Source organism: Anser cygnoides, chromosome 1, assembly GCF_040182565.1.
Source record: "Anser cygnoides isolate HZ-2024a breed goose chromosome 1, Taihu_goose_T2T_genome, whole genome shotgun sequence".
Taxonomy (NCBI): Eukaryota; Metazoa; Chordata; class Aves; order Anseriformes; family Anatidae; genus Anser; species Anser cygnoides.
In genome coordinates this window covers 56,136,594-56,159,873 of record NC_089873.1, presented here as the reverse complement: position 1 = coordinate 56,159,873, position 23,280 = coordinate 56,136,594, and the positions used below count along the sequence as shown (strand labels likewise).

The window sequence follows — 23,280 nt, the reverse complement described above, 5'->3', positions numbered from 1 at the left end:
GATTTTTACCTTGACCTATTTATTCATCAATTCTTCTGGCTCTGGCATGGTGCTCTCTTGCGCACTTCTCCTTTTTTTTTTTCCCCACATTGCCAATGTCAGAGATCAACCACGGAAAGCAAGAATGACAGTGTACATGGTAACCAAATACAACTAACTCAAGGGGAAGTGAGGGGAACACAGCTTTCTGGAACTGTGTGTACGTGTATGTGTGGGAGGGACTGGGGGAATGGAACGTTTCTCCTGTCTCACAGATGAAGAGAGAACCACAGGTTCCCTCTAAAAACATTTTAACCCAGCTTTTCCATCAGCAGGAGTATCACTAAACCTGAGAGAGGACTTCTTTCCTCCTTGGTTCAGTTTGTTAATGGAAGGAGCAAGACCTACAGTACACATCACATAGTGGGGGGTGAGGGAGGGAAAAGAAGAAAAAGACGCTCTTCTCCCCGGCCTCCATCAACCACCCTCCAGTTCTGGAGCGTTCACCCACCCACAACCTGCTGCAGAATTAACACAGGAAGAATCTTTCCTTTAAAATGAAACCACTTCCTGAATTAGATGGGTTTTCTGAATCAGGAACTTCCTTTTATCCTCCTCTCTCACTGGAGTGTCCCAGACAAAATCCCAAGGTACTGTCACTGCTCATTTCAGTCCCCTCAAACACAAATGTGGGCTCAGATGTTCTCCCCAAAAGCTGCTGGGGTGGATTTGCATTGCATATTTGTGGATTTGCACTGCAGAAGTAGCCAAGGAGCCTCTGCTAGGTCAGAGCAGCGTGCACACACAGCTTCCTTCACTGATACAAGCTCATGAGATGTGGTCGGAGGGACGAGGAGGGGAAGGGAGGAGCCAGAGGGCAACCCGCCCCCCCTAAAGCTGCTGCAGTTTTGGTCACTGGCTCCAAGTTGTTTCAGTTCTGTGAAGCATCTGAGCAAGCAGAAAGCAAGGAAGAACAACACCTTTGTGGAAAACACGTTGGGCTCTTCAGGATGGACTTTTCTCCTGCTGGTAAGCCTCGACCGCCTTTTGTCTTGTTTTCAGTGAGGGCTGTGCACCCAGTTTGATGGGGCAGAGCACACCATGAAATCCCAGTGGTGAGTGAATGCTGCTGCTGGTGGCAGGAGAAACGAGATGGTGGAAGATCCCTGGTGGTACAGTTACTTGCTTGGCAGCCTTGAGCAGCAGGCATGGTTTTGCTTTTACTTGCTCTTTCATGAGGAAACTCCTTTCAGCTCAGGAGAAATGCTCCCACTGACCTGAATGTCTCTTGTGCTCAGAGTGCCTACTGTGCTGGTGATCCTAAGCTGAGCTGACTCGGGGATATCAAGGGTTTATGCAACACTTGGGATGAGCACCTATAAGGTTTGGCTTCTCTCCATGCAACTTTGGCATGGCTTGCAAGCTCCTCTGTGACATTTCCCTACAGCCTGCAGAGGCTGGCTTGCATTTGCAGAGTGTCTCATGCAGTTGGGTGTCCCAGTGCAACAAGCTCGCTAGTCTTTTGGCGCTGGTAGCCTCTCTTGCTTATGTTTGTCAAAGGTTAGTGACTATATTCGGGTTCTAACACCTGAAAGTGACCTGCAGGTGGGCTTGCCTTGTCCTGAAATAATCTAAAAAAGCAGGCGTGGGTGGGGAAGGTAAGCCACATCTGAGGAACTGAGAGAGATCTCGGGTTTTATTTCCTAGTGCGGCAGATGGTGGATAAAGTGGTAGGGATTCAGCAGAGAAAGGGACACTACTGGACTGCACATTTTCAGCCTTCTTCTGAAGATCTATGCATCCGTGTGTCTGAGAGTGGGAAGGACTGAGGCTGAACAAGGGCCAGGAAGAAAAGGGATCATCGTGGAATGGCCCTGCTGTGTCTGACCCCCTGTCCTAGCCAGCTCTTGTGTGTAGGAAGTGGAACAGAGAATGAAGTGGAAAAAAGCAGTGCCCGCTTTGAACAACTCTTCTGCACCTTGTAGCTCCTTAGTCAAAAAAAAAAAAAAAAAAAGAGAGCATGATCAAACTGCATACCAGGCTTGCTTGGCAGGGAAATTGGTAGGACCAATTTCTGGCAGAGCTCTTGCCAGCATCTGGCTATTCATGTTGGTGAAAGCAGGGCTCTTCAAGTCACCTGGCCCTCACCACCTGAAATCCATGGTGGACAAAGTTGCTGAGAGACAAACTGGGCAGGAGGAGATGGGATACTTCATGTTTTGTTTCTTCTTTTGGGGTGTGCTTTCTGCAGAAGTGGAGGTCCTCAGAACAGGTGGTGCAACACTCATTCACTCAAGTTGTGCATTGCCAAGCTGTTTGTCTTAAATTTGCACACTGCAGTAGTGCAGTGGGGTACTGCTCTTCTTCACACCTTTCCCCCCTGTATCTGGATTGTGCAAATTCTATCTCTGTGAGGTCCATTTTGAATTTCTTCTGGCAGCGGCTAGTGGAGAACTGTAGAGTAGCTGCAAGAGAGAGACAGATTGGGTGGGAGGGGACTGAGGAGCTGGAGAGCTTCCTGCTACCGACCTGGCACTAGTGTAGGTGGTGGTCTGCACAGGAGATGACACGGAAGCTGTATTAATAAAAATAAATAAGTGAATAAATAGAGAATTGAGGTGAAATTCTTCTACCAGACAGCCTCACCCGCGCAGGAGGTGCCCACCAGGATGCTCTGCTTGTGCGTTGTTATGGGTAGGTGTTCCCAAACCCTTCAGCAGCCACACTCAGAGCCCTACCTTACCGTGCAAATGGGCCAGCCGAACCTCTGCTGTCACGCTGTGGGTGGGTAGCACATGGATGGTCTGTAACGGTGCTACAGGCACAGTCATTCTTGATAACCTTCTGCTGATGTTTCTGCAGTCCATCCTTCCAGCTCTCCTGTGTGCTCACTTCCCACTTCTATTCTCCAAATGCCACATTCTCCATTCATATACTTTTGCCTGGGATTGAAGACTCAGCACGTGGACAGCTCTGCACAGCCCATGGCTATGGGAAATGAATTCTTTGTTCTTCTCTTTGCTGGTCACCCAGACTTTTGGGTAACTTAAGCCTGCCCTCCAGATGGGGAGGCTGAGGCCATAAGTCTCCACAACTGGAACTGAAGTCTGTGTTCTGTTTTGAGAAACAGCACTAAGAATACAAGCCTGGGCAATTCATGAAGAACTGGCAGGTCTTCATGACCTCAGCCTCAAGGCGTAAGTCCTACAAGTGCCATGCTCATGTGCATTCCTTCCAACATTCACTCTCTGAAAATAAATTCCAAGCAGCAACTTCAGGTCCTCTCTGGAGAGGATGCCAACCAGTATCAACATGGTTTGCATGCTGTGCATGGACTTAAAGACTTCAGAGTTGGTTTGGGTAGCAGCATCCCCCTGAAACTTGTGGGTGTTCTTCATCAGTGTGAAATTTCCCTTGTGCAGAGAAGCCTGACAAGGGCTATGCTTCATCTGTGTCCTGATCTAGCCCTAGAGGGAAGTGGAACTTGGTGGTCGTGAGGACTTTGACAGTTCTGAAAGCCGTTCCCCAGCACCCAGGTGCAGGGCTGAATTCCCTGTGCCATTGCAAGGTGCTGGAGTAAGCCAGGCGGTGGCTGACTCAGAGCCTCCCTCTCCTACTGATGTGGCTCATTCTGAAAGCGGAGAAGGAAGGAGAGGCAAGGCAGTCTGCTCCTATTCACTCATCTGCTGCTTGCCCAGCTGCCTTTGCTGCTTTCTGTGCCTTTCTGTGGACAGTTCCCCAAATGAGCCTTTTGCATTCACTTCCCCTAATTGTAGACCCCAATGCATACAGTAAAGTTGATGAACAGCCTCAAAATAGCCTTCAGCAGAGCATTAGGCCTTCTGTTAGGGAAGCAGAGTAACGTGCAGGAACTGACCTCAGAATTATTTTCTGAGGATATCGGGGACTTAAGCTGCTTAGGAAACCTTACAAGGACCCTCTGTGCAACTCTGTGTAAATCACTCTCAAATTTTGCTCCAGGCATCGTTTTCCTTCCCATTTCACCCTGTCTTATCTCTTGATTCCCTCCCCTTCTTCGTGACTCACATGCTTCGTCTCATCCACCCTCCCCACTCACAGTCTTTCCCACATGGTTCTCATTTCGACACACTGGACAGGTAAATCACTTGGGGTTTTCAGAGGTTCGGGAGGAAGGGGGACAGAGTTATTTACAATCTCAGTGGGGGTCGTGCGGGTGAGATGGTGCCCTCTGGGAGCCTCAGGTCTCTTTGAGATGCTTTGAGCTGCTTCGGCAGACAGGGAACAACTGAAGCAAAGCAACCAGCCACACCACAGACTTTGTGCACGGGGTGGGGGGAAGGAGAGGTTCCTCAGGTAAGTCCTGCTGCAGTGCTTCGTTGGAAAGAAATATGTGACAGTGTCTGAGCGAGAATGTGACAAATAATTCCATAATTACTGGACCCTACAGGGGTGAGGGAAATAAAGCTGAGGAGACTGAGAGGCTGGCTTCATCTCCTGCAGACTCCAGACCCAAAGTAAACTGAAAGACCCAGGCGCTGCTCACAGGCAGGGCAGACGTTCAAGGGGAAGTCAGCGACCCGCCTGATGAGCAGCAAAGCCGCTGCGCTGCGAGCTGCCGAGTGACACGGATTTTCCTCCTCTCTTGACCGTCCTCAGCAGCAGGCAGCTTCTTTCAGCTCTTCGTGAGGGCTGCCCACAGAGCTGGGAGGGGACGTGAGCCCTTGCCATCCCTGGTTTCATGCTGTCTGCTTGCCCGGTGCTTTCCCCCCAGCAATGCGACAGCCTCTCCCCTGGGAATGCAATGCTTTAAAGCAGCTGCAGGAGCGATGGGGAGAGGCTGCAGCCTGAGAAAGGTGAGAGCACACCTTAGTGTGACTTAGCTCATGGAAACCCAACCAGCCAGGAGGATGGGGGAAAGATCAGAAGCAGGGAAGGCAGGTCTTTATCGGCTGTTGTGTCCATGGCAGGAAAGAACAATATGGACTCCAAGATGACTGCCTTTGTCCTCTTTTCCTTTTGTCTCTCTTGGCTGGTTCCTTCCCCTTTTTCCCCACTCATATTTATAGCAGTTGTTTTGCATGTGAGAGCCACACTAAGAGAATTTCCAAGGCAGCTGGTTCCACTTCCTCTTTTTCCAGGAAGATGGGAGGCCCAGGGGATTTTGGCTTATGAAACAATGGAGCAGGGCATCCATTAAGTTGCCTTGACTTGCTGGGGAATCTCTCTCTCAGTGCTCAGATGCAGCAAGGATTCTGGCTGCAAGTTCTGCAGTGAGCTCCCAGCAGCTCCAGTGCCCTCAGCCTTGTGTGAGCCCCCTGCGTTTTCCTGGGGCTTACCATCTGCTTTGCCTCTCTGTGCTGCCACCTCCTCTTTCTCCTTGCTGGAGAGGCTGTGCTTCAGCAGGATTATATTTAGCAGCAGTGCTGTCACCCCAATTCTTCTAGGTCTTTTATGAATCATTTTGTGGTCTCCTTGGCTCTGTTGTTATCTGTTTGACTTCCTGTACATTGCAAGGAAGCCTGTTCGTATTTCTGTATTGTCTGTAGTCCACAGTGGGGAGGAAAGCAGATTAACAGCCTCCCACGGATGCTTCTTCTTCAGCAAGGCTTTCATTCCCCAGATCCTGCCCTCAGACTTGAAAAATCTTGATTCTCTTTCTCAACCCATTTTTGTCTCTAGCTGTGGTGGATCAATCAATGAAGCAAGTGTCTCTTCATGGGAGGCTTGGAGTTAGATGGAGTATTTAGGTCACAGGTTGCTTGAATCAAAAGGCCTTGTACATAAGGGTGACTGACACAAAAAACCACCAAAGAGCATTTGGTAAGACCTCTTCATTGTGCTTGCAATGACTAAAACTGGTTGTGTGGGTGGGTGGGTGGGTTGCTGCAGGATTAGAGGTTTACCAGCAGAGAGGCTGGCTACTAGGCGGGATATATGAGGCTGTGCTGCTGGCTCTGGACTGATAAACTTTTGCAAGGCAAAGCTCAGGCACAGTGGCTGCAACAGCATGGAACATAGATGTTGGAGCATAGAAATCAGAGCTGCTGTGACATGACCCTTGGAGAGGATAGGCACTGAGAAATTGAGATGGTTTTTCCTGTGATTATGTTGGCCTCAGTACTATTTTCACAGGCAACGGTTTGCTCTTTCAGGGTCATCTGACCTGAGCGAGGCTGAAGAGGCTGAAATAGAGACAATAAAGCAGCACAGAGAAGAGCTCTTAGAGGACATTAAGGTAAGGACCATCCTGTTCCTCCTGTCTGACTAACCTTCTCAAAACTCTTCACCAAGGAATCTCTACGTGTAACAGTTCAGGCCATGCAGAAGTGCTCCCGTGTAGGAGATACTTGCTTTGGCATGATCCAAGTTGAATTCTGAGCTGCAGGCTGCCCTGGCATATTTGTCACCAGCATCCATCCAACCTGTGGTACTGTCATCAGCTCATTAACGGGGATGAACTGGGATTGTATATTTAGGGTTAAGGAAATGAGTAGGATTTTACTAAGCCATATTGTCAGGGATCTGGCTTGGCATTTATGGTTATTTCAAATTATTGATTACCTTATAATGACATATCAGTCTGAGTTACCTGCTGCATCCATCTTTTTTTTCAAATTTTTGTTCCATTCATGAACCTTTAAGCCCTCCTTGAAGGACCCAGTCTCTTTTGAAAGGTGTGATGGAACATTCTTCCACACAAGCTTCCATGGTTGAATTTGCTTTTCTTCTTTTCTTTTAGCAGACCCAAACATTTCTCCACTGACTCCTAAACAGTCTGAAAGTGACAGATTCAAAATCAGTCCATATTACCACATCACAGTCATGCATGGGGCTGTACAACTTCTGCTCTTCTGCCTCCATCACCGTGGAATGTGTGCTCTCATCTTGCACTGAGTTTGCATGCACAGCATGAGGATGTCCGGATACCTGGAGAATGAGTGCAGTATTTCCTTGAATAGAGTAAAGGATTAAGCCAAACTACCTATCACTTCTCAGGCTTCCAGACTTAACATTTCTGCTGCAAAATCAGAATGGTGTCTTGCCTCCTCTTACAAAACAGACTGTGAATATATATGTGCACGTGGTTTGCTTGTGCTTGTTTTTTATCTCTTCGGTTTTCAGGATGGGCAATGGGCACTGTAGGAAGTATGATATTTGAGCAGGAATACTACATTTTTTACCCACTATGGACAGAGAAAAGATGCTAGGCTGCACTGACCCTTATTCTAAATCCTAAAGCCATTAGCCAGTCGGGTGTGCATTGTCCAGTTTAGCAGGATGAGTTCAGGTGAACAGGTACCTAGAAATAGAAATCTTTTCCCATCTGGATTTCTTCAGAATCTATTTAGCAATACCCTTTAACACAAAGACTGGGGACAGGGGGGTTGTTGTCTGGTGGGGGAAAAAGAGGAGGAAAGAGGACAGGCCTAATCTTGCCTGCTACACCGCCAAAAGACAGTAGAAAAGAAAATAACAAAGCTGATAATCATTTGAAACTCAGGAGCTAAGATCACGTATTTGTGACAGTTGTGCAATATCTTACGCTTATTAAGGAACACGCCCAGCTCTGGCAAACTGACGAAGCAAAACAAAATGAAGGTCAGAGCAAAACTGAAGTCCAGAAGATCTTTTAAATTGTAGGATATTGGAGAACTTCAGTTTCTCTGCTAGGGTGCACACCACCACTGTATCGTCACTCCTAGTTGAGGCAAAATTTTTCATATAACAACTCTTCTTTTCTTGCCTATTCTGGTTTGCAAAAGGAATAATTTGAGTGATTCCTGGAAGAGAGCTGTGATGCACTCTGGCTCTGAGGGGGACCCAAATTACAGAAGGGAAACATGGAGATTCTGAGACCGTGGTTTCCTTGGTAACACAGAATATCCCGCCAAGAAGGCTATGGCCTGTCACAAACCTAAAGGAAACTGGATTCTGCAACTGACTCTTAAAATTTGTCAGTGGTTCCTCTTCTTTTTGTCCTCCTCTCTTTCTTCACCTAAAGACAGGTATCAGCTCACTGGTATTGAGTGATAGAAGCATTAAAAACTCTGTATTTCTCAACGTGGCCATTTCTGGTCCACACTGACCTCCCAGTTACTGGTTCCACTTCCCCTATCCTGGATGTGTAACTAGGCTATGCAAAGCAAAAACTAGAAGGAAATGTGCATGATGTAAAGAGTCACATCTAACATTGTTTGAAGAATTGAAGTCAGCACTGGGATGAATTCTTGGACTCATCTGGGCTGACTAAGCTTGATTATCCAGCCCTGAATGACAGCAGACATGGGAATATCCTCTGCGCCTTCATCCCATTATTATTATTTTTTTTCAGCTGGAATCCCTTTTGGATGGGCAAGGTCACATCGAAGTTGTGCACGTTTCACAGACACCCTTGCCTGGTTCTGACTAGCTGACCTGGCCTTCTTCTATAACTGAGGGAAGAAGTAAAATATGCTCCTTACATCTGTTGCTTTTCCCTCAATCACTTTCACTCTCCTGATATTTCTTTTGCAGAAGCTGAAGGAACAGATTGCCCAAGTGTTTGCAGAGATTGAATGCTTCCAAAATGAAGAGAGGCAAGAGACAGACCACAACCCTGGGGAGCAGACCAGGCAAGTGGAACAAGATGGGTATTCCTTTGTTTATAAAGTCTCCCTCTTGATGTTGAGAAAACAAAAGCACCAATGGGATCTGGATCACAACAAGGACAGGAAAATGATGACAGGAATGCTATTCTGCTCTGAGATTTCTCTTTCTTTCTGGGCAGTTAGACATCTTACCTTGGGATATCTGAGTTGCCTTGTGAGTGTCCTAAGTGAAACACCTTTATTAGAAGTTTGACTTCCCTTCTTCTTTGTGTTTGCAGCAAACTGTCGCAGAGGGATAAACTTCTGTCCCTGGGTCGGAAGAAATTCAACATGGACCCTGCAAAGGTAGGATTTGCTCATTCCAGCTATGAGGAGAAAGCTGTGAGGAAGAGGTTCTCATGGCTACTGGTCCACTTGCAGCTGCCCATGCCAAAGGAACTATGTCCAGAGAGTGTGGGGCTGGTTTCCTACCTTGCTAAGGCTCCAGTCAGTAGCACCTTCCTTCCTATCCCTGAATAAGGTATTTTGATAAGATCAAGCTATTTTGCCTCGCCATGTCAAGTAGGGCACTCCCCACATAGGGCATCCTATCAGATGCAAACCAAAGCTAGAAGAAATAAAGGGAGGATGGTTTAACGTTGTTGGTGTATCAAGAGATATTCTATTCCTCAGCCCAGCTCTTTTTGCCCGTATGAGGCTGAGAATTGCCCGTAATGTGATGGAGGGGGATAAAGTAAGGAGAAGGTGGGAAGTTCTGAGTGTGTCAGGTTCCTTGGTTCTTTCAGAACAGAAGTGGCCAACCTGCCTCTGTTGGTTAGGAATTAGTTTTGGTTTCATTCGTACTAGTTGGACTGGGGAGCGAGTCTAGATGCTCCACTTTCTGAGACTCTCACCAGTGGTGTCTAGACCCCATAGCCTTCAGCCTTCTGCAGAAAGCTGCGTGACTAAGTAGAGAAGATGTGAGAAAGACAGTTTTGTCTTCCTTCCACCTTACTGGTGGGCCAATTTTTGAGCTCTATAAAGAAAACCACAAGCTGCACTGAACAACCGCTCATCAGCAGCTAACCACAGCTAGCAGCTTGGACAGCTGCTGGTCTGAGTGTCAACTTTACATCCCTTCTTTCCTCCTCTGCTGAGACCATCAGGATGCCTTCCCCAGCCCACACTGCAGTTGGAGTGCATGTCAATCCCTGGACATACCTCTGCCAGCAGGAGCTGTTTTAAAGGACTGATAATGGTGCTTCCAGCTCACGTGAGAGCAGGCTTCCTTTCTGTCTTTTTGTCTGACCTTGGTTTGAGGCCCCAGAGGTGTATGTCTCTATAGCACTGTGCCATGCTGTGCAGAAATGCCCAAATCAATTCTGACTCCAAACTGTTTTAGCGTTATTAGTTCAATGCTGATCAGCCTGGTCAAATTCCTATACTATGTGTCCATATTGTTTTTAATTTAGAATAAGCACACCCAGATCTCTGTTTATTGCTCCCCTTTTTCTACATACTTTAGGTTGATAAGTCTTGCAGTGCAGGGAACTTTCTTTGCTACTTCCTGCTAAGGTTGTATTTCATCCAGGCAATGCTGATGAAATGAGTTCCTATCTCCAAGTGCTCAGGGCAAGTTCCCAAGTCTAGGGGAGGTAAGCGTTAGGAATACAGCTGAACAAAATCTTCTGGGAAAAATATTTTCTTCTGGAAAATGGAGCTCCACCGTCACTGCAATAATTTGCAAAATTAAATTGATTTAACTGAAATTTCATCTGGGGAAAAAGAAAGGAAAATAGTGTGGAGAAATCTCCCAAACATTCCAATTTCTTCTTTTGAAACTGCTTTTTCTTTGGGGCATAATAGAAATAGTTTTTTATATATTACAAGACAAAGTGAATTGATTCTGTTGAAGTAGAACATTTTGATGGATCTAAAACAATTTTCATTCCTTTATTGCATTTTGTGAGGAGAACTGCAGTGTGGTCTGGAGAATTGCAGTGTTCTTAGATATTGTTATGAATCTGAACCAAACCGCAACTTTCTGTAACTTTGAAAATCATAAAATTCTCTCTAAAATAGAATGTTGGCTGTTTGCACAGCCCATCTCAGGCTCTCTATATTTTTTAAAAAACACACTCCATCCTTACTGGCTTGGGAAGATGGAGCTTAAGAGATTACAGACTTTTCTGTTCTGTGGCTTACAAGAAAATTTGGGGGAAAAAAAAAGTATCAAGCCCACATTTTTGTTTGAATATATTTTTTAATTAGGTCTTCTTATTTTCAAGCAAACATTTTTCTTTAAGTTGATTTGGAAAAAAAAATGGCAATTAGGGACAGAACACTACAATACTTTGATTGAAAATATTAAAAGGAACACTTTTGACTGCCTTAAATCTACCTGACTGTTTGGACTTCTGGCCTACACTGCCCTTTTTTGTTTGCTTTAGTTTCCAGTTCAGTGAAATATTTCTCCAAGTCTATAGATGAACTGGGTGTGAGACTGACCCACTGCAGTAGACAAAGATGGATGGACTAAGGGTGGGGAGATGGCAGTGTCCTCTCATGGAGGGGCTGGGGACTAACAGAGGAGGCAAAATCATCAAAACTAGGGAAAGCTGATATCAGGATATTGAAGTCCTACCTTTGCACCAGCCCAAAAATCTGTCTAACTTTGCTGTCTTGCTTCTCCTCTCCCAGGGGATCCAGTACCTGATTGAGCAACAGCTATTATCCTCAGACCTGCAGGAAATTGCCAAATTCCTCCACAAGGGTGAAGGCCTGAACAAGACAGCCATTGGGGATTACCTGGGTGGGAGGTGAGCTACCCAGCCCAGATGAGGAGGCCCGTTAGAGGCTCTGTCCTGCCTGGCCCCTCTCAGCCACCCTTTTAGATGACCCCTGGGAGACCACAGGCAGGAGATCACTGAATGTGATCTCACACTGCAGTGGGCTCGGTGGGCAGGACACCTTGGAGGATGTCCTTTGGAGTGTGGCTAAGGCTGGCTGTATGGACTACCTGTCCTTCCATCTGTACTGGAGTCAGTCTTCCCAGACAAGACTGTTGCCCATGCATCTTGGCTCCTTGTTGGGTAGAGGGGATGGGGAGGCTGGGAGGGGTCCAGGTGCATGTCGTCACACCACGGGGCATCCAAACTGAGCAGGGCCAAAGCTCTCTTCTAATCTTTTCCCTCTGTCCTCTCCCAGGGACCCCACAAACATTCAGATCCTCCAAGCTTTCGTGGCATGTCACCAATTTGCCAATCTCAACCTGGTGCAGGCACTAAGGTGAGTGAGCGTGTAGAAGGTAGCAGATGGAGCTGGAACCTGCTCAGCCACTGGGTCTTACTACCCAGGAAAGTGATGAAAGCCACACTGGGATGAGATGGGGCATCCCAAAGCCCTGCTGTGTGTGTTGGTTCTAAGCCTGTTTCTCTGCAAGGTGTTAACAAAATTTTCCTTGGAAGACCACTTTCATGGCCTGTAGAAGGTTCTAGCCATTTACAGGGAAGATGGAGAAAGCGAGGTGGGTCATTCATAACTTCAATGGATGGGGTAACTTATTTTTTGTACCAGGGAATATATCAGTCCACAGTGTCCATTATGTCAGTGACAAAGTGAATTCTGCCTTAGAGCAACTCATTCTCTTACAGGCCAGCAGAGCACTCCCTAGGGAAAAGGATGTTTACAGTATGCTCAGTTCTGCTTCCTCCTTTTAGGGAGTTTAAGGCTGATGAACCCAAGGAATTTGTAGAGAGAGAAACAGATCTCCTGCTTCCTGTGCTGTGTTGTTTCCCTGGTGTGATGGGATGCCTTCTTGTATTTTCGTGGTGTCTCATGGGCTGAGAGAAGGGATAAAAGCCCCTTGCAGACCATCTGACTAACCCTCTGACATGCTACTCCTGACAGACAGTTCCTATGGAGCTTCCGGCTGCCTGGGGAAGCACAGAAGATTGACCGCATGATGGAGGCCTTTGCCAACTGGTACTGCAAGTGTAACCCAGGAGTATTCCAGTCCACAGGTAGTTATGGGGAGAAGAAGGCCTGTGAAGCTGAGATCCACTGTTTCCTAGAGAGAGGAGCCTTCCTTTCCAATTCACAATGCACAGAAATCATCACTTGGAAGTGTGGATGCTGTCTTTCATATTCTCTTACCTTAAGTTAAAAGAGGCAGACCAGTTCCTGTGAAGCTTTTCAGCAGGCTGAGGGATCTTCAGTCCTCATTTTGCTACTGTGCTCCATCCCATCCCAACAGGGATTAGGCTTGAGAAGTGCTCCCAGCCCCACGTGAAGTGCACCTCATCACAGCAAGGATAGGACTTACAGACATGGGTCTGTAGAAACTTCCCTGCTAGCAGAGCTGTTACCTGACCAGATCTCTCCAGCTTGCCATCATAGGAGATCAACTCTCCTCTAGCCCTGTCTGTCTTTCGTCTAGCATAGGAGAAATCTCCCTGTTCCTCCTACAGCTGAGGGGGTGAGGCTGTTCACCAGTAACTGGAGCCCAGCTACCTGTTAGAATGGGGATTGATTTGTCCTCTAAGACAAATGCCATCAGTCCTGTTTTTCCTTTCTCATTGACAGATACCTGTTATATACTCTCCTTCTCTATCATCATGCTTAACACTAGCCTGCACAATCCCAATGTGAAAGATAAACCCCCATTTGAAAGATTTGTATCCATCAACCGAGGCATTGACAATGGAGCAGACCTGCCAGAAGAGCTCTTAAAGGTAAGAAACGCTCTGGCCTCCCATTTTCCATCAGTCCTGTTTTCTCTCTGGTTTGGGGTCCACTGAGAATCAAAGGTCCATAGGTCTCAGTGTAATGCAGGTCTATTGACCTTCTGCCCTATAAGGGGGAGGGCTACTCAAGGAAAAAGGGAAATAGGTACAAAAACAAATCTGGAAAACATGGAAACATCTTTGGAGAGAGGCTGTACACATGCTTGTTGATGAGGACAAGAGAAACATGTCTGGAGACATTCAGTGAATAGCAGTATGGGTTTAAGCAAGTTTGTCTTTTTAAGCGTGTCTGTGTGAGAGAGGAACAGATATTGTAACTGTGAGCCAGAGGAGGACATACTGAGAGAGAGACACACACAAAGACAGAGCAAGTGTGTAAGAGATGGCCTAAATATGTGGCGTGCAGGCAAGTACTCAGGGAGTGTGAGACAAAGACAACCTATAAAAGATGTCTGTGAGCAGCCCAGGGAGTGCAACACCACCTTTGTGGGAGGAAGTCGGGGGCAGAGCGTCGGGTCTCTGTGTGCTGTGTAGGTCTGAGGCTGTGTGAACGGGGCACCCGCCTCTTTGGGACCTAGCTGGACACCTGGCTCCTTTAGCCATCTCAGAAAGCCCTAGCTTCCTAGGGAACTGGCTGTTTCTTGAGGATGTGTGCTTCTGTGGCAATGTTAATGTAGCCCAGAGTATGTATCCCTTCCCCTTGTTCATACCTAAATGAATACCTGTAGCTTTCTCCAGTATTCCCATCAGTCGGGGCCTGAATTCTCTCACAGCAGGATATATCTTTGTGCAAGTAGCACCAACAAGCCCCAGCTGAGTGTCAGGGTCTCTTTCAGCATCTATAAAACGTTTAGCACGTCCATAGCATCTCTGATCGCAGAGGATGAAGATGCAGAAGGGGAGACAGAGATAGGAGAGGCACCTATTACAAAAGCTGGAGCTACCAGTTTCCAGGGACTGTGCAGGCACAGGACCTGCCCTCTTAGGCAAGGTGGAAGTCGGCAGGCTTATGACAATTGTCTGGTTTCACTCAGCCAACCTGGGTGGAATAACTCATGCTTTGCATCAAAGAGGCTGCCTGCACCCTGTGTTTGGGTTTGCTGAGCAGCATCTCCTCAGGATAAAAGCTTTAGATTTTCTCCAGTATGTCATTTATTTCACGCAATCTGGGGAAAGTTGCAGGAGCCTGTACTTTTAATTTTTTTCATGACTTGGGTAATAAGTGATGGTAAATGCCAGTGATGTGAGCAAAATCTTGGTACCCTTTGAAAGCTAGTAACCTGCCTCTCTGTCAATTCTGCTGTTATGAAAGTCACATTTTGTGTAATCATCAATGCCAAATGCCATGGTTCTGCGAAATATGTCTCCTTGCGGTCATGCAGATGCGCGCGTTGGTCTCTGCACACAAGCTCTCGACAGAGTATTTGATCATTGGATGGCGCACCACCAACCCAGAGCCCAAATGGGGCTGCAGTCTGTGTCACCCACCTCCCACCCCTACACTTCCTTAGTATTACCTCGTTGCCACCCACAGCAGTCAGTCCTTGCATGACATGCTGAGGTCAGTCACTGCAGCCTGTTTTTGATATAGGCACGTGGTTTTGTGAGTTTCCAAAATGGGTCTCTCTCTCTTTTTTTTTTTCTTTCTTTTTTTGACACAGGATGCAGAAAATTTGCAATCACCTTTGAGACCCTGTGAGGTGTACGTTGAGGGCTGTTGCATCCCCAGTACTCACTGTCCACCCTCCTCTCCCTTCACCTGCCCCTATGTAGCGTGAAGGGCCTGGGATGGCTGTGTACAAGCTTTGTCAGAAGTGTGTCTTTCTTTCTTTCTCTCGCTCTCCCCCCTCCAATGCTCCGGGGCAGAATCTGTTTGAGAGCATAAAGAACGAGCCGTTCTCCATACCAGAAGATGATGGGAATGATCTGACGCATACTTTCTTCAACCCTAGCCGCGAGGGATGGCTACTGAAACTAGGTAAGGGACAGGCTTCCCCTAGCTCCTCTGAGTTCCCTGCCCTCATGCCGCCCATCACAAATCTCCCCCAGGAGCCCACATCCAAAAACCCAGCCGGGCACCAGCATCTCCACTGTCCTTCCACTGCTGCAGTGGGGTGAGGCTGACACCTGCTGTTGAAATCTGCTGTTGAGCCCGCTTTCTCCTCCCAGCCCCTCTCCTACAGGGTCTCTCTGCTCCAAAAGGGGACCCAGAAAGATATCCCTCACCCCTCCCCATTCGTAGCCCCACCACAGCAAAATTGGCTCCCTGTGTGTTGTGTGTGTCCTCCATATGGCATCAACTCGGTGGGGAGCACTGCGGTTTCCTCCTTGGGGCATCAAATCAGCCTGCCCATGTGTGTGTATAGAGCAGGGCTGGGGGGAGGATGGCAAAGTGTGGGACTAATGGCTTTTGAATCTCACTGCCTTTAGGAGGACGTGTGAAAACCTGGAAGCGCCGCTGGTTCATTCTGACTGACAACTGCCTGTACTACTTTGAATACACCACGGTAAAGGTTTAACTCTGGGTTGGGAAACTGTGTCCTGGGTGGTTACAAGCCCCTGAGAGGCCAGGGAGGAGCAGAGGGTAGGGGGCAGCTCTGTCCTTCAACGCCATGCTCCCAGTCTGAGCTCAGACCTCCCTTCTCTCCTATGCTGTTTCCTCTGGTCTGGATGATGGGAGAGGCTGGACACTGAAGCTATTGCTGTGGCCTCTTGTAAATAAGCTCCCTATAGTGTTAATGCAGGCACACACTGCACTTGTCACCTCCACAAAGACACACGTCTGGGAAATCAGAGAGGCTATGTATAGTGGCAGAGATGTAGGGAACATCTTGGGTGTTAATTTATATTTCCTTGCCTGCAGGACAAAGAGCCTCTGGGCATTATCCCCCTGGAGAACCTATCAGTCCGGAAGGTGGATGACCCCAAAAAGCCAGTAAGTCTCCACTGCTTGGTACTCTGCCAGTGCAGGCTCTCGGGTGTTCAGTGGGAAGAGAGGGTGCACGCACTGGTGAGGGCCAAGGTGGCTGGGGGCACGCTCTGGCTCTGGGGGAGGTGGGTAGTGCTGTGGGGTTAGGGAACGTGCCCAGGAAGGGGCATTTTTTCTTCTCTGTGCATCTTCTGTGCAAAGCCACTCCCCTGATATGGCATGACTTTGTGAGAAATACCTCTTCCATCTTTGTGGTAGCAAGCAAAAGAGAGGATGTCGCATCTACTCAAAAGGGGGAGAGATTTTTATGTATGAAGCAGGGTGACAGATCCCATAAGGTGTTCTGTGATAACTGCTGATACTCCACCTCTCCATGAAAGCTGTTTTAGTGTCCAGCCCTTCATAGGAGGCATGTGTTTACCTCAGAGGCATGGTTTTGGAGATCTAACATAAGGGGATTCTCGGGGCAGGGAAGGTGAGACTATTGCATTTCAAAGACAGTCAATGCTTTCCTCCCTTTTGAAAGCTCTCTGACCCTGTCACCCATGGCATAGCTTCCTTGCTCCCCCTGTCCTCTGCTGCAATTCCATTTTGTTCCCTTTCTGACAGAACTGCTTCGAGCTCTTTAATCCCAACTGCAAAGGGCAGAAGATCAAAGCCTGCAAAACAGATGGAGATGGGAAGGTGGTTGAAGGCAAGCATCAGTCCTACAAGATCTCAGCAGCCACACCAGCAGAACGTGATGAGTGGATTGAGGCAATAAGGTGAGGAGACCAGAAGCGGAAGCCTGAGCCTGTCTTTGTCCAGCCCTGGGACAGTCACACAATTTATTTGGCTACCAGGGAATACAGCCTGAAAAAGAGGGCGGGGAGAAACGTTTGCAGCCTAACAACTGCTTGATGTCAAGGGGTTTTAAGGCCCCTTCTGGAGAATCTAACCATAGCTAAATTCTCCTCTACTTGCAAATCTCCGGTCCTACTTTTTGGTGAGCTCTCTTGGGCAGGTTCAGGTAGGTTGCCTGTGCTGTCCTCCAGCATTAAATCTCTTGCTCTTGCTCTCATTTCCCTCTATTTCCAGGACCAGCATAACACAGGATCCTTTCTATGATCTGGTCTCCGCCCGAAAGAAAAAGATTGCCAACAAAAACTGAGCCCTGAGCTGGTCACTGGCAGCAGGAAACTGTATTTGTTGGGCAGCTTCCCTCTCATGCGGGGCACTTCCAGTGAAGAAATTCAGAAGCATTGACTCCCTCTGCCTCCCACATGGTAGGAAGATGACTGACAGGACAACTTAGCAGATTTGCTTCTTCCCTTTCCAACCTGAAGGCAGAGGCACTGGGTGCAACCCGCTGAGGGCTGTCTGAGCTGTGGGCACAGCATGTCCCATGTCATAACACAAAGGCTGCACAGTGTCTAGCCTTTGGGTTCTTCCGTATAGCTCCAGGCATGAAGGACAAGATTTGAGGGGAGAAGAGAATGTCTCCAGTACGTCTCCAGCCCCCAGGCAACCCCTCCAGCTATCAGATGAGGCCTGGTTATTTTTCTGAGGAACTATGTGGGTGCTCTCAGGCCAGCAAAGCATGGTCCAGTCAGTTGCAGAGTAGAAAAGCTCCATTGTTTTCTCTTCCTTGAACAGAAGTGCAGTGGTTATGGCGAACGTGCAGCTGATATTTAAGATCTCCAGGATGAAATCAGAGGACAAGGGAAAATAAGAAGCTCTCTGTTCAGAAGAGAGCCTCCTTACCTCTTCCTACAGCCATGAAGGCTGTAATCCTGGAAAGTCCCTGCTCTGCAGCTGAGACATAGGTTTTAGGAAGTAATTGCTGTTAGATGGGGAGATAAGGTGTACACTGAGTGTATAGAGGCTGCTGGGCCAGGGAAGCAGCTCTGGGTCTTTGTCTCTCTATTTTGATACTCAGGGACCACCACAGGTCCCCCCAGGGAAGAACCCCAAACACTAGCTCTCCCCCTGGCTGATGACTTCCCAGCAAACTTTGCTTCTTTGCACCACCCCAGAGGCCCAGACCGTGTATCTGAAAGGTCTGCAGCCAGCAGGCATGACAAATCAGAGGTGCATATAAACCACACGCACATACAGACAGGCATGCACACACACAGAGGCATTCCCACCTTCACAGACTGGTTTCACCTGGCGCCTGCTGCTTTTGTCTCTTGTGTGAAGAAATAAAAGTGTCTGAAACAAGCCGAAACCTCAGGGCAGCGCGATCGTTTTCGTGATAAAAGCAGAGGATGTGAGATAAGATGTGCCGTGTTCCTGTGTGCAGCAAAGCAGACGGAGCACCGCCGCAGCTCTGCAGTGCACCCAAGATGCAGGAGGGCTGAGCGCTGGCACAGGCGGGCAGCTCTTGGGAGAAATAAACGGGACAGGAGGAAAGGTGAAAAAGGGAATGGAAACACTGAGAGCTGGGAATGGCATGGATGCAAGTACTAGAGAGCTGGTATGGAAAATTACACTTGCAGGGTTAAAGGCCTCGATAAGCTACTGCTATTTTACCCCTTACATTTCAGGGCTCTCCTAGTAAACACCGGGGCTCAAGTCTCTGCCTTTTTTTCTTCCTGCAGAGGGCTCTGTCCACCAGGAAATCCGCAGCAGAGCCTGCACCGCCTGATTATTCATTCCAGTTATTTTTGCCTGAGCCACAGGAACGTTGAATTAATTTCGGGAGGCAGGGAGTGTGTCTCGGAGTTGAAGCACGCGCGCACCCTGGAGAAGGAACGTGAAGGTTTTCTTCTGCTCGCGCCTGCAAATGTCTCCCGTGCTGAATCTCTTTGTCACTGATGTGATACGGAGTGAGTTTTTTGCCCACTGCTATGTAGTACGTCTGCACACACACATCCGCTCTCGCTCTGGGTGCAATGCAGGAGGAAAGGTCACGTCCAGAGGTGGGAGGAGAAGTCAGAATCTGGCCCCTCATGCTGGCGACATCTCCAGCATGTATAAAAGAAATGTACAAGATGCCCCAGAGCCTAGGATTTGGGTGAGAAATGTCTATTTTAGTGCCTCTCAGGGTTTCCGTGTGCTCTGTGTGCCAAAAGGCACCCAAATGTAGCTCTTCTGCCCGCACTCTGGTTTGGGGAGAGGGAATTCAGGCTAAGCTCTTCCTGGAGCTTACCTGGTTCATTCCTTTGGCAGCAGAGACTTCCCAAGCAATTCCTGTTCCCAAATTCCTGAAATTCTCCTCAGGTTGCCTGCGTCCCTTCCTGTCCCTCCTTCCCCCAGATACCCACACTGCAAATTAGAATTATTTTTAATGGGGTGAGGGAGGATCCCTTGTGAGAAGCAAAACAGAACACGGAGAAGGGCAGTTGTGTCATTTCCACCCATCAAAATAACCACAAGAATGAGGTGAAGATGGACTGGGTTTCCTCTCTCTGTAGAGGCTGAGGTAGGGAGACAGAGACCATAAGTTTGAGTGAACACAGTGGTACCTGATATTGCCCACCAGCAATGCAACATGTGCGCTCGCCAAGTGCTATCCCAAACCTCATGCCTGCTGACTACCAATGTGTCTGTATGAGGAGGGAGCAAAATGACAAAAATTGGCCAGGGTGTCTCAGGCCAGATCTATAAAATTTGGCAATCCACTTGTATCAGTGCGCCTTGGCAGCCACGCTTGGAGCTGTTGCAAACTCGTGATGGGAACAACTTGTATAACTGGAACAGCACCACCGGGCAATGAGTTGCTGCTGGTCACCATCACAGATTTCCTTCTCAGAGGGCACTACACACAGATGCATACACACGAACACACACACACAGACCTTCAGGTACTAAACCTGGCAGATTGCTACCTGGTCGATGTGTTCCTTTTTCTGCTCGTAGGCAGCACACGTGGGTCACACAGACATACGTGCAGAAGACTGGCATTTACTCTCTGTGTGCCCAAGGACTCCTGTGCACACCCAGTAATTTGTTTTCATAATAAACGTCTGTTTTCACAAAAGGCCTGGGAAGAGAATATCATGGATGTGTGGACTAGACCACATCACTGCATCCTGCCTCCTCCCCCTTCTTCCCTTCCTCCCGTCCCTGTTTATCAGCTCCTTTTTGGAAGGCTAATACATTTTAAAAAGGCTTTCTAGAAATTGCTTGCAAGCAACAGAGATGGAGCAGCTGTGAGGGAGCCAGCAGACTAATTCAGCACTGCTTATATATCTAGCAAAGGGTAGAGAAAACCTTTCGGAGGTGGAGGGGAGGGCAGCGTGGAAGGCACTGAGACATTTGGGACTGAGAGCACATCAAAGCTCGTGGGTCGAACCTGTCTTTTCCCAAGGGGTGACTGCCCTTGCTGATAGGAGCTCATGAGCAAACGGAGGCTTGTTGGACAGCAAGGGTCTGCAAGAGAGGTGGCTGGGGTGGTGGGTAGTGGCAGGGTGGGAGCACCGATCTGGCATACACTGCTGGCTGGCCTGGAGCTGCTCAGCTGTGTGTCACACACCCTTTAACACAAAGGGAAAATCAAGTGGCTCTTTTCTGCTAGCTAAAAAGGGGGTTTGGAGCAGAACTGCAACCTTTCAGTTCCCTCTGTGGCTGTGATACGCCATGTGAGCCCCACATCTCAACCTGCTGCAGCAATGCAGAGGTTGCAACCGAGAGGGATTGACAGGTCTTCCAGCTCATACCATAAACCTGGAGAAAAAGAAGGCTCTTACAAGAGCATCAGAGGGATGGGAGCCAGACTTATACCCTCTGGGATCAGTCATTTGTATGGAAAGAGGCACATCACTGCCGTATTTGAATGATGCAGTCAGATTTATGGGGGGCAACAGGAGTAATTCTTCCTGTCACCCATCCCTTATGATTGGTGGCTGGAATGCCACTGGTTACCTGAGGAATAAGGTAAAACACTGCTCTACTTCCACCCTCTTAAAACTTTGCTTGAATATGCATTTTACACAGAAGATGCAGAGCACAAAGGCAAAGGGCAGCATGGCTCTCAACGACAGCACCACGACCTTTCTGCTGTGCCTTGCTCTGCCTCATTTCTGCCTCCCTCCTGACAGTGGGCCAGCCTGAGGGGCTGGAGGAAGCCGGAGCAAATCAGGGTCAAGACCTGGCCAGGGTTTCTTGGACTGTCACCGCTATCACATCTGTAGCGGCTCTGCTCTAAGTGCCTGAGACAGGGGTGCGCAGCACTCTCATCTCACCGTGCCATTTCCAATCCTGCTGCCTCCCTGCGATGAAGATGAATGTGGCCTGTCCCAGGTTATCATATTTCTGTGTGTGTGAGCCTGTGTACAGACATCAGCTTGTGCTTGAAGGCTGATGCTATTGGGCTAACTGCAGGGATGTCGTGTACAGTGAGACGGGTGGGATTGTAGGGAGTCAGGGAGCATGGAGTAGACCGGGTCCTTTGTGGGTCATTGGTAAATAAGGGCTTATAGTGTCAAGAGCATGTCTTCCACCTCAACTCTGGAGCAAGGGTGACACAGATGTCGGCACTAAGTGCACCATGACATCCCTTGAACAGCCTATGACCTTTAGTGCAGCCACCGTGTCACACTGCCCAGGGGCACTCATATCTCAGGGGCTCTCCTCTCCCCATGAGGGGTAGGGAGCCAGACGCAGGTACACACACAGACCACGTGCATCCCGTCCCAGTGCATCTCCTCTATCTCTCCTTGCAGAAGGAAAAACAGGCTGAGGAGAAGATGGAGATAGGAGAGGAGCAGGGCAGGTCAGTCCTTGTGGAGTGGGACAGCTCCTATCCCATGGGGGCTATGCTTATGGGGAGACAACCTGGAGCAGAATTTGGGGAAGGACTGTGGTGGCTGTGTTAAGCCACATTGCAAGGTGAGACATGTAACAGTCCTTTCTTCTGAGCTCCTAGGCTGACCTTAAGGCACCTACACGACAAAAACATTTTCTGCTGCTCCTTTAACCATGGTGGGTGGAAGCAAGGTTCCTGGGGATGGCTGAAGAGGTGGTGATTTGTGCAATTAATGTCTAATCAGTTCTATGAATATTTATTGCTAGTCAGCAAGCTCCTGACTTGACTGACAGCGAAACCCCATCAGACCAGAGTCACATTCACAGCTAAATCGGAGCCTACTTTGGGGTTCACAGATGCAAAAGGCCCAAAAGGTATAACCATCCCGCTGCTTGTGGCAGGCACAGGAACCTTCTCAAAATTTTATTCAAACCCTTTTTAAGGAGAAAAAAATATATATTTTTAAAAAATTGTCTATCTGGGGAAAGGCACCTTGACATTTGCTGATATATTAGCAAACTTAACCTGTGACTGAGTCTGAGCTTGTTCTGTATGTGTAAGTGTGGGTGTGTGCACATGTGCTCATTTATTTTCTAACGCAACACGGGAGCAAAAATAAAAAGGAGAGAAATATGAATTCCTGCACCTGTTTGAAAAGCCACAAAGCAGTCAGGACATTCCTGGAGCTTTTCATTGACCCTTCACCCACCATGGCATAAAATACATAGAAAGCCAGTATTTTGATTCCTTGGGAAATACTACTTTTTGGACTTTCTGCGATCATCAGAATTTTGATGTTTCTCAGCTTTTCTCTTTTCCACGATCCCTCAGAATGACTTTCTCCCTGCTCTGATCATTCTAACTTCACTTCTGCCTCTGACTTCTCCTTCCCGTGGTGCGTCCTTCAGCTGGGTCCTCTCCATAAAGGTGCCACTTGCCCTCCCACCTTCAACAACCCCCCTTTCCTTTTTCCTGGCCTGCAGTGCTGCTCCTCCTGCTCTTCCTGCTTCCTGGACAGGCTCTGCTCTGGGAGCTCAGAGCCTGCCTTGGCAGAGCTCTGGGGAAAACCCCCTATTATCTGTGCAAAGACAGTTGCTAAAACCTGAGCCAAGCTCTCCAGCTCCCGCTGCTCACCTGCAGCTTGGGTTTGTGCTGGAGGCTCTGCCAAAAGCCTGTTATTACCTAAATGAAAAAGACACGCAGCCCTCCCTGAGAAGAAAGAGGCGCAGATAACAGTGATTTGTCTCCTGCCTGCTGCCTTCTGACTGGGAAAAAAATCCAAAATTTCCCCAGGGCTTCCAGGAAAGGCCCTGAGGAGGGAGAGCACAGAGGCAGCGCTGCACAGCG

General features: G+C 48.3%; 1 protein-coding gene across 2 annotated transcripts; it reads left to right on the top strand.

The window, feature by feature from the left end:
• The first annotated feature begins 664 nt into the window (after positions 1–664).
• Positions 665–18,411, top strand: CYTH4 (cytohesin 4). Of its 2 annotated transcripts, XM_048048266.2 has the most exons (14): positions 665–1,008; positions 1,687–4,097; positions 6,114–6,196; positions 8,476–8,573; positions 8,828–8,894; positions 11,229–11,347; positions 11,736–11,816; positions 12,438–12,550; positions 13,113–13,261; positions 15,140–15,251; positions 15,704–15,780; positions 16,137–16,208; positions 16,812–16,966; positions 17,280–18,411. In XM_048048266.2, exons 2-14 carry the CDS (start codon positions 4,070–4,072, stop codon positions 17,350–17,352), a joined length of 1,227 nt encoding a protein of 408 aa, XP_047904223.1. In that variant the 5' UTR covers positions 665–1,008; positions 1,687–4,069; the 3' UTR covers positions 17,353–18,411. The 2 variants fall into 2 exon arrangements, with proteins under 2 accessions (XP_047904223.1, XP_013036467.1); XM_013181013.3 differs by lacking the exon at positions 1,687–4,097 and having other exon boundaries at positions 675–1,008.
• Positions 18,412–23,280: the final 4,869 nt, after the last annotated feature.

What these genes read in the sequence shown, in the direction of transcription:
- CYTH4 (XM_013181013.3), top strand. Translation starts at nt 810, where the DNA reads ATGAGATGTGGTCGGAGGGACGAGGAGGGGAAGGGAGGAGCCAGAGGG. An exon ending in GGGGATTACCTGGGTGGGAG is followed by an intron (nt 11,348 to 11,735) that starts GTGAGCTACCCA and finishes GTCCTCTCCCAG; the next exon opens with GGACCCCACAAACATTCAGA. An exon ending in TGCCAGAAGAGCTCTTAAAG is followed by an intron (nt 13,262 to 15,139) that starts GTAAGAAACGCT and finishes GCTCCGGGGCAG; the next exon opens with AATCTGTTTGAGAGCATAAA.